Source organism: Penaeus vannamei, chromosome 13 (genome assembly GCF_042767895.1).
Source record: "Penaeus vannamei isolate JL-2024 chromosome 13, ASM4276789v1, whole genome shotgun sequence".
In the NCBI taxonomy this organism is placed as follows: Eukaryota; Metazoa; Arthropoda; class Malacostraca; order Decapoda; family Penaeidae; genus Penaeus; species Penaeus vannamei.
This window is the reverse complement of record NC_091561.1, coordinates 3989330-3999329: the sequence shown is the minus strand read 5'-3', so window position 1 is coordinate 3999329 and position 10000 is coordinate 3989330. Positions and strand designations below refer to the sequence as shown.

The window sequence follows — 10000 nt, the reverse complement described above, 5'->3', positions numbered from 1 at the left end:
CAACTTCAGGAAGTTCCTCTACCCAGTACACGCAAGAATCTAGAGAAGAAACTTCCTCGGGATACAGGCCATACAGACCAACTTCAGGAAGTTCCTCTACCCAGTACACGCAAGAATCTAGAGAAGAAACTTCCTCGGGATACAGGCCATACAGGCCAACTTCAGGAGGCTCCTCTACCCAGTACACACAAGACTCCAGAGAAGAAACTTCCTCAGGATACAGGCCATACAGGCCATCTTCAGGAAGTTCCTCTACCCAGTACACGCAAGAGACAAGAGAAGAATCTTCCTCAGGCTACAGGCCATACAGGCCAACTTCAGGAGGCTCCTCTACCCAGTACACACAAGACTCCAGAGAAGAAACTTCCTCAGGATACAGGCCATACAGGCCATCTTCAGGAAGTTCCTCTACCCAGTACACGCAAGAGACAAGAGAAGAATCTTCCTCAGGATACAGGCCATACAGGCCAACTTCAGGAGGCTCCTCTACCCAGTACACACAAGACTCCAGAGAAGAAACTTCCTCAGGATACAGGCCAACTTCAGGAAGTTCCTCTACCCAGTACACGCAAGAATCCAGGGAAGAAACTTCCTCAGGCTACAGGCCATACAGGCCAACTTCAGGAGGTTCCTCTACCCAGTACACACAAGACTCCAGAGAAGAAACTTCCTCAGGATACAGGCCATACAGGCCAACTTCAGGAAGTTCCTCTACCCAGTACACGCAAGAGACAAGAGAAGAAACTTCCTCAGGCTACAGGCCATACAGGCCAACTTCAGGAAGTTCCTCTACCCAGTACACGCAAGAGTCCAGAGAAGAAACTTCCTCAGGATACAGGCCATACAGGCCAACTTCAGGAAGTTCTACCCAATACACACAAGATACAAGAGAGGAATCGTCACCAAGGCATACTCCAGACAGAGCGACTTCCTCCTCCTCATCCACTCAATATACACTTGAATCACAGTCCTCACACAGACCTCAAACAGACAGATGGACACACACGCAACAAACGGATGAAGAATTGCACTCGTCGTACAGGCCAGCTAGCCGGCCATCGACCAGCTCCACTCACTCAAGGCAGGATACTTCTACATCCACTCAGTACACTCAAGAAAGTACCGAGGGGCCCACTTACCCCAGCCGACCCTCGTACAGGCCGTCAGGGTCCACATCTCACGAGAGAGAAGAATCTTATGAGTCTAGTTGGCAGCAGCAGAGAAGAAATCACACCTACACCCCTTCGTCTGGTGATTTTCACACAACCGTTGTCCAGCAGAACACAAGGCAACCGGAGACCACCACGCAGGGCGCACTAGATTCCTCTCGCAGAGACGGTTCTTCCGATATTTATAGTCAGACTTATGAGCAGTCCAGCTCTACTGATTCAACCAACCACGATCAGTATAGTAGGGGATACAACACAGAATATGATCAGCGCCAGCAGGGAGTTACTTCACATTACTCTCAAGAGGCATCAGCTGAAAGGCGTCTAACCACAGATGAAGGCAGAGATACAGTAGGTATCCCTGGGGTATTAAGCGGACCACATTCACAGTATGGCAATGATGAAAAGCATAACAAGGAAAGGTACGACATCAGTCCCTTGGAAGACAATGGACCTGAACTCCCTTCTGTTGACAATGAAATTGATTCCTCTTATGTACCTACCCTGGCCCCGGTTGACAGTGAAATAGACAGCAGTGTTTATTCTGGAAGGGGACAAGAGTCAGCTATCCATACTGACAGGCGATACCACAGCTCTCGCCAGGACACTTCTCGAACCGATACACACAGCCAGGGACGTCCTACTCATGGCTACAGTGACTCTTCATACCATTACCGGCACAACCGCACCACTACACAGGGAGCTATAAACAGTGTCCCAGTATCCACTCCCGCACAAGTACCAGGTGCAGATGATGCCTCTTCATACGGCTACCCTAGTGTTGAAGGTACCAGCCGCCACCACTACAATGAGTCGTGGAGAACCTCAATCAGTGCTGACAGCCAGCCCCAGCCGGCTTATGGATCTACTAGCAGTTCCTCAAGTTCATCCCAAGTCAGAAATTGCGGACAATTCAGCTGTATAGTAGTAGGAGATGGACAGCTATCTTCCTCCAGGCAAACACAAACCCGTGTCAGCACCCGATATGTCAATGGGGAATTGGTTGGAATATCACACCATATCCGTCAGTACGAGGATGGAAAACTGGTTCACGAAAACAGAACAGAACAATCGGTTGATGACCTTTCTGAAGAAGACCTGCGCAGATATGGAATCGATCAGCTCCATTTAGTACAGGGAAGTTACCAGCCAGAAAGCTACTCTCAGCGCCACGAGGTCCGACAAGAGAAGAAATATGTCAATGGTGAACAAACATACGACCTTCATCATGAGAGACGCTTTGAGGACGGATCCTTAGTTTACGAAAACCGAACTGAAAAGGATGCCGATGAATTAGGCGCTTCAAGTCCGGGAGGGTATGAGGGTTCCTACTCCCAGACCCACCAGGAGGGGGGCGCCAGACACGAGGTAACACAGTCGCAGCATCTGCAGCAGCATGTCACTTCCGGTGCTGTGGGAGACATTACTGCTGGACATGCCGCAGAGACGCAACAGGTACTTCCCCTTGTTATTCTGCAGTTCTCGTTGATAATTGGAAGATAAAACTGGCTAGTTAACACTTTTTTATGTCAGGATAAACAGGATGAAATGTTTTAACTGTTTGTCAATGTAACATACAAGATCTCACAGGCTGCAGGATCCTGCAGCTAAAAAGGTGACACACTGTGCCGTACATTGAATTCAATCCTATTCCAGGTGACAGACACTGCCCATGTGGCAGTTGTTCCAGTTTACACAAGTCGCAGGTACGAAACTCGCCGCCAGCAGGAATTCGTTGACGGTCAACCGACGTATGACTTGCACCATGAGCGTCACTTTAACGTAAGTGAATTATTCCCAGACTATTAGTTCATCAAGCATTATCATGATCAGTGCTTGATTACATTAATTAGGAAAGTAAATTGTGATTATTAGCTAAAATATTGTTTTAGAAGAACTGTCACCTTAAAGATGCTTAATGACATTGAGCATGAACTCTGTAATTGTTGATGCTTCTCCCATTAGAACGGATCCCTTGTCTACGAAAACAAGACAGAGCTGAATGAAGGCGAGCTGCGCACCTCCCATTCCTCGGGCCATCAGGACGCTCTGCACCAGATCCTGTCTGGCAACACTCTCAGCACTGCATATGACAGGTCCTCCTCTGCCACGGCACATGGCTCATATGGCAGCGGTCTCGAGGCTTCGCGAAGCTCCTACGGCGAGTCGGCTGCCTCACAGTCTGCTGGATCCTACAGTGGGTCGTCAGCTTCTTATCATGGCTCAGAATCCTCGCGGCAGACTGGGCTGTATGGAGAGTCAGCGTCGTCGCAGCTTGGTGGATCCTACAGTGGATCATCGTCCCAAGGCAGTGGATCGTATGGTGGGACGGGAGTATCCTACAGTTCCTCATCCTCTAGTGAGACTCACGAATCCTCCGCCAGCGGTTTTCCAGTAGGACACACTGCCGGCTCCTCAAGGGCCACCACATCCGTTCTTGGAGCAGGTTCCTACAGCAGTTCATCTCAGCAGGAATCCTCTGGAGGCTGCCTCTCTTGCATGTTGGTTGGAAGTTCAGGATTCTCTGGCCAAGGATCTTTGGGCGTGTCCGGAGGTGCAGGAGCAGATGGCTACAGTCATCGGCAGGAGATGAACATGGAGGAGCATTACGAGGACGGCCAGCTGGTTCACGGGCAGGAGGAAAGCCGCGTATTCGAGAACGGACAGCTGGTGCACGAGAGCCAGAGACAGTATGCTGATGCCCCAAGCCAGGTAAGTAGAACTTGGATTTTTTTTTAGGTTTCTTAAATATTTTGTAGACCAACATAACAGGTTCCAGAGGATAATTTCTTGGTCCATGTCTTCATTTAGAAATCAAAAGAATGATGGAAAACAAGAGATCTATATTCAAGATGATTTGCTAATGATGATAATGATAATAGTTTGATATGTAATGGTACTACTGCTGCTATCACCATCATCTTTAATTATCAATAGACATTTTTTACTGTTAGTAAATTGACAGTAGAATTTTGAATTATCAATAAACATCTTTTCTACTGTTAGTAAACTGACAGTAGAATCATTAATGCAACTGCAACCCCATGACATCCATTCTAGTCGTTCCGAGCTTCGGCACTTCAGTCTTCGGAAGCTTCCTCCGGCGAGGCTGCTTCGTGCGAAAAGAGCTACTGCCAGAACGGGGGAACTTGCATCCCCGGCTTCATGGGGCCCTTGTGTACCTGTCCCTTCGGATTCAAGGGTATGTAGAAACACGTATTCATGTAAAATACAAGTATTTATCCTTTGATCTTCCAATGATGAACATAACTCATTTTAAGTAATCATGACTCATTACCATACAGCCCTTAGTCTAATGAGCATTATCCATGAGGCATTATCACTTAAACATGCACATAGACCCGTAACATTCCGCTGTTCATGTTCATTTCATTTCTGATCGTGCAGGAAAAGACTGCAGCGAGCCGTACTGCCCCAAACGGTTCTGCCGATACGGAGGGTCGTGCCGAGTGGACGGCGCGAGACACGTCTGCGCGTGCGCGGAGGGCTACTCGGGCTACCGCTGCCAGACCCGGACCTACAGACACGCCCGCAGACACGCTTCCAAGCCGTAGGGCGCAGTTTCTCTCTCGGCGTAGAATTTTGTCTCCAACGGACACACACTAAATCATAAATGTCCTAGGATTTGGACCATGCATGTCCTGATTTTAGTTGCAAAGGGACCTGAAATATTTGGTGTCGGTTAGCATTGTAGGCAGACATTTTTAGCGGCGTTTCTTTCACATAGAACTTCCAAGACATTTACATATCTCATGGTGTGATTATTGTTACAGTATTTAATTAAACTTATTGTGCTTTAAGTTAAAGGCATTGATGCTCATATCAGCTTGACAATGATTTCTAAAGTAAACCTGTTGTCCATACTTATTTAGAGTCAGTGTTTGTCTGTGAATATTTTCTTCGCTCTCAATGCGTATTCAGTTTTTGTTGATATGAAATGGTGCCTTACTAGCTACATGCTATGTATTTATTAAAATAGTTGTTTTCATTACCATTTGGCTGTCATCGTTTGCATCAGAGCCATGTAGGCAGAGGTAGATAGCTAAGTCTGTGGTCCGCAGGCGAATCCTAGGTTGTGTAAGAAAGTCTACCAGTGCTATACCATTCACCAGCGGGGCTTTAATGGGTCAGATTGACTAACGAAGTTCAGCAGAAAAGCATACACTTTGTGTCGCGTATTCTCAATATTCAACTATTTATTTTTAATGATATCATGCATCTAGACCTCTAGATTAGAATTTGACGTATTACTGAAATAAGGTGCAAAATGTTACGTTTGAATAAAACTATTGTTACCTGAACATTTTTTGGAGGAATCCTAAATAGTTATCCCCCGCATTTTGGTCAAATGTTTTCTATGATTAATAAATTTATATTATATTTTTAAGGGTAACTCTACTATATCAGCATTTTCACTCAGTGTATCTGAAAAGTAATGAGATGTTTTTTTTTTTAAATCAAACACCTAATTGCACTTATATAATAAAATAAGGGTAAATTTGGAAATGCAATCCCACACCATTTTTGGGGTGAATAGAACAATTTTCCATTGACTTTCGTCGTGTTTCGAACGAATCTAGCACATTTCCTTCGCAAATGTAGCATAGCTACGATATCGGTCTCGATACCTTGGGAGGGCATGATAGGCCAACGTATCAGGGAATCTCGAGAAATACCGTTATACTAGTAAACATAGTATATTTACACATTTTCGGGTTGTATAGGGGGCTCCGCCCCTTAAACCCCCTTTAAGAAAGGGCTGCCCCCCCACCCCACCCCCCGCCTGGTGTGCAAAATGTTCACCTCGTATGTTCCGGCAGGAAAGAGCCTAGACCCACGAACAGTTTGAACCACACCTTACCTTCAGCCTTAACTCCAGACGGGCCAGACTGCGGGTCACTGGGATCATCGAGGTATTCCAGGTCGTTGTTGGCGGGAATTGCGATTGCTTGCAGTAAAGTTACACTGCTTTCTTCGTTTTGTCTTTTGAGTCCTTTTTTCATGCGCCACAAACCCACTGTCAGACCAGGAAGTCAGCAGACGGATTGGCCTGGCAGCAGGGGTCATGAACTCTCTCGACAAGAGTATTTGGAGATGCCGGTACCTGTGCAGAAGACCAAGCTACGTATCTTCAAGGCCCTGATAATGCCAGTTTTGCTATACGGTAGTGAAACCTGGACATTATCCTGTGCCTTGGAGTCACGTCTTGAAGCCTTTTGTAATAGGTACTTGCGTCGGGTCATGGGGTACAGTTGGCGGGACCACGTGTCCAACCAACGGTTGCACCGTGAGACTGGCACAGGACCTGTTACCTGTACAATCCGGGATCGCCAACTCAGGCTATACGGCCACCTGGCTCGCTTCCCCCAGGATGATCCTGCCCACCAGGTTGTCTCTGTACGAGACAACCCTGGGTGGAGGAGGCCTGTGGGACGACCTAGGAGGTCGTGGCTTGGGCAGATCGATCAAACCTGTCGTGAGGAGCTCGAGATGGGCCGAGTCCCTGCCTGGCGGCTTGCTATGAGGGACGCCAAAAGGTGGAAGCGAAGGGTGGATGCGCCCCCGTCGGCGTTAGCCCCCAGATGATGATGATGACAAACCCACTGGTGTCTTGTCATTTCTGTAATGACACAATGTATTACAGTGCGGGCATTGTACTTCCTTTGGCAGTACAGCGTGGTATAGATTTAGTAAGCTTGCTTGGTTATTTTGTTGATATTTCGCAATGAAATCGAAATAATTGTTCTCAAACCTACACACTTTCTAGCCATGATGGTACTGATTTGAATTTCAAAAGGCTTCTCCTAGGCCCAGCTTCTATTGACACGTGATCATCTATTCCATATGTGATTGGTTCAATTGAGTGTCTATGATCACGTCACGTTCACGCACGAATCTAATTGGCTCATTTGATTTCCCTCGCATACGTCATCCGCTACAAATCCGTCCGATTTCCCGTCGCTCTTAACGACTTTTTATCATTTTGTCGCGGCGCTGGAGGCGTAAGGTTACTGCGGCTCCTGGAAATCGTGGATTTTATAACCTCTATAACTCTGTTATTATCAATTTGCGAAGAAAATGGTATAGAAGAAAACTATAATAAAATAATGTGTTCTACCACATGGTAAGCTCAGATTCTTTAAATTAGGTATGGGGTTGCATTTCCAATAATACCAAAAATAAGAACTATAATCAGTAAGTAATCCTCACTGTATCTTATATTAATGGGAACAAAAAATAGCATTCCGTAATGACTGCTACTGTGAAGATAAAGGTAAAAGTATCATGCTTAAGATGAATATCGTATTGATTATTATACATATATACGTATACATATATAGAGTCATATCAATCAATCATCAATCCTGAAGATGGAATCTAAGTGGATTTCTAAACAGTAATATTCAATAAATCTGGTTTGTATATTTTTTCTCCCACTATACACACACACACACACACACACACACACACACACACACACACACACACACACACACACACATATATATATATATATATATATATATATATATATATATATATATATGTGTGTGTGTGTGTGTGTGTGTGTGTGTGTGTGTGTGTGTGTATACATATTTATCCATATGCGTGTATGTATATATATATATATATATATATATATATATATATATATATATATATGTGTGTGTGTGTGTGTGTGTGTGTGTGTGTGTGTGTGTGTGTGTGTGTGTGTGTGTGTGTATGTATATATATGTATATATATATTTATATATTTATATATATATATATATATATATATATAGAGAGAGAGAGAGAGAGAGAGAGAGAGAGCAGTTTAGGGTCTAGCTGTACATCACAGGGCTCCAGACCATTGTAGAAGATGGCTCCGTCTAAGGGTGTTCAAGACAAAAACAAAATCCGCAAATACAGCATAGAAAAAAAAAGCGTTGTTGTTTCTGAAATAAGATATAAAGCAGCGGAGTCAGCCCTAGACAAATGAAAGAATGTTATAACTATACCATAAAAAGGAGACCCTTTAAACTACAGACTTTTTAGCCTAATGGGGGTACGTACGAACAAAGAAAAAAATCAAGCGGAAATCAGCTGGAGTCACTTTGGTTTTAGAAAAAATAAAATGCGAAATGCATTTTTGTATGGAGAACGTTAGCTGAAAGAGCAATAGAAAAGCAGAAAACTTTTGTGGTATTTCCAGATTCCGAAAAAGATTTTGGCAGAGTAAAACACCAAGAAATCATGAACGACCAAGAAGATTTAAGAGATAGATGACAAAGACTTAATACTACAGAAGGAATTGCACAGGGAACAAGTTGCAGCCATTTCAGTACACGGAGAACTTAGTGTCTGGACTAAAATTTAGCGGGGAGTGCGTCAAGGATGCGTTCCTTCAACCTGACTTGTTCTCTTTATATGGCGAGCTAATAACAAGAAAAATCCTCAGCGATGGAAATTTCAGTGTGAATGGTCAATCTATATCTAATATCAGGTATGCTGACGACAGTTTGAATATCAGAGGACAAAGAAAATCGTCAACAAATGCTAGCTGGAAAACCTGAGAACAGAGAGCGAATAAAGAGGTCAACAAGGAAAAGGCGAAAGTCATGGTATCCAGCAAAAGTAAAACAATTTCTCAATGTATTTTAAAAATAGATGATGAAAATATAGAAAAGTATATCGATTTGATTATCTAGGAAGTATTCTAACAAGTGATGGCAGAAGTGACCAAGAAATAAAACGCAGAATAGTAATAGCAAAGAAGAGAATTATGGAAAAGAGAAATATTTTAGCAAAGAAAAGCATACCCATCGAAACAAATAAACGCTTTTAAAATTTTACATGTGTTCTATTTCATGGAAGCGAGACTTGGACATAGCACAGAAATGAAAAAAGTAAGTTATGGAAGTTATGGAAAAGCGGTGATATCGCAGAATGATGAAAATATGACCAAAAAAAAGTTAAAAACAAGGATGTTCTCAAATACGTAAATAAACATAGGCAAATTATTAAACGGCTCACACAGACAAATATATCTCGATCACATTATCAGAGAAGACTTCTAGAAGACGGAATATGGAACAAGAGCTCGGCAAAGAAAGAGGTAACTAGCCAAATTAGCGATAGCACCTAGTTATAACTAGGAAACGGGAAGGTATGAACGAGAACGAATATCTTCACAATACATCTCTTGTAAAGATATTCGTTCTCATTCATACCTTTCCACATTTGTCAACACGAATACTGTTCATAAGAAACAGGAGCTTATATTGCTCAAAATCGGCAAAAGTTCAGGAACATGGTCGTTAACGTCAAAATCTGACATCATAGAAGAAGTTGGGCTGACACACTAGTAAAAAATCATAAAAATCTGTTCATAAATTTAAAAAAAAATCATTAATGTTTATAAATTTTAAAATCATAAAAATCTGTTCATAAATTTAAAAATCATTAAAATCTGTTCATAAATTTAAAAAATAATAAAAATGTGTTCATAAATTTAAAAAAATAAAAATCTGTTCATAAATGAAAAAAATAAAATCATTTTTTTTCTGCTAACCAACGCTACCAAAAACAACCTCTGGCAGAGGTAATGATTCTGATAACAAAGCTAACGATAATGGTAATAATAATGTCATGAACAATAGTGGTAACAATGATAATAACACAAATAAAAAAATAATAATGATAACAATTATAATGATAATGATGATATCAGTGATAGTGAAATAATTAAATTAATGAGAATGATAACCAAAACAACAAGAGTAATAATAGCTATTTTTATAATAAAGATGATGCCGATAATAATAATA

General features: G+C 42.7%; 1 protein-coding gene across 2 annotated transcripts in view; it reads left to right on the top strand.

Moving 5' to 3' along the window:
- The window catches only part of LOC113820488 (hornerin), a 14081-nt gene extending 8590 nt beyond the window's left edge, over nt 1–5491 (top strand). Inside the window, exons 3-8 of one of the 2 annotated variants that reach the window (XM_070128708.1) lie at nt 1–402; nt 481–2624; nt 2826–2951; nt 3135–3881; nt 4230–4371; nt 4578–5491. The exon at nt 1–402 is cut by the window's left edge and continues 1195 nt beyond it. In XM_070128708.1, the coding sequence (XP_069984809.1) occupies nt 1–402; nt 481–2624; nt 2826–2951; nt 3135–3881; nt 4230–4371; nt 4578–4744 (3728 nt within the window). In that variant the 3' untranslated portion in view covers nt 4745–5491. Of the gene's footprint in view, nt 2625–2825; nt 2952–3134; nt 3882–4229; nt 4372–4577 lie in introns of both variants that reach the window. The other variant, XM_070128707.1, reaches the window with a different exon arrangement.
- The last annotated feature ends 4509 nt before the right edge of the window (nt 5492–10000 follow it).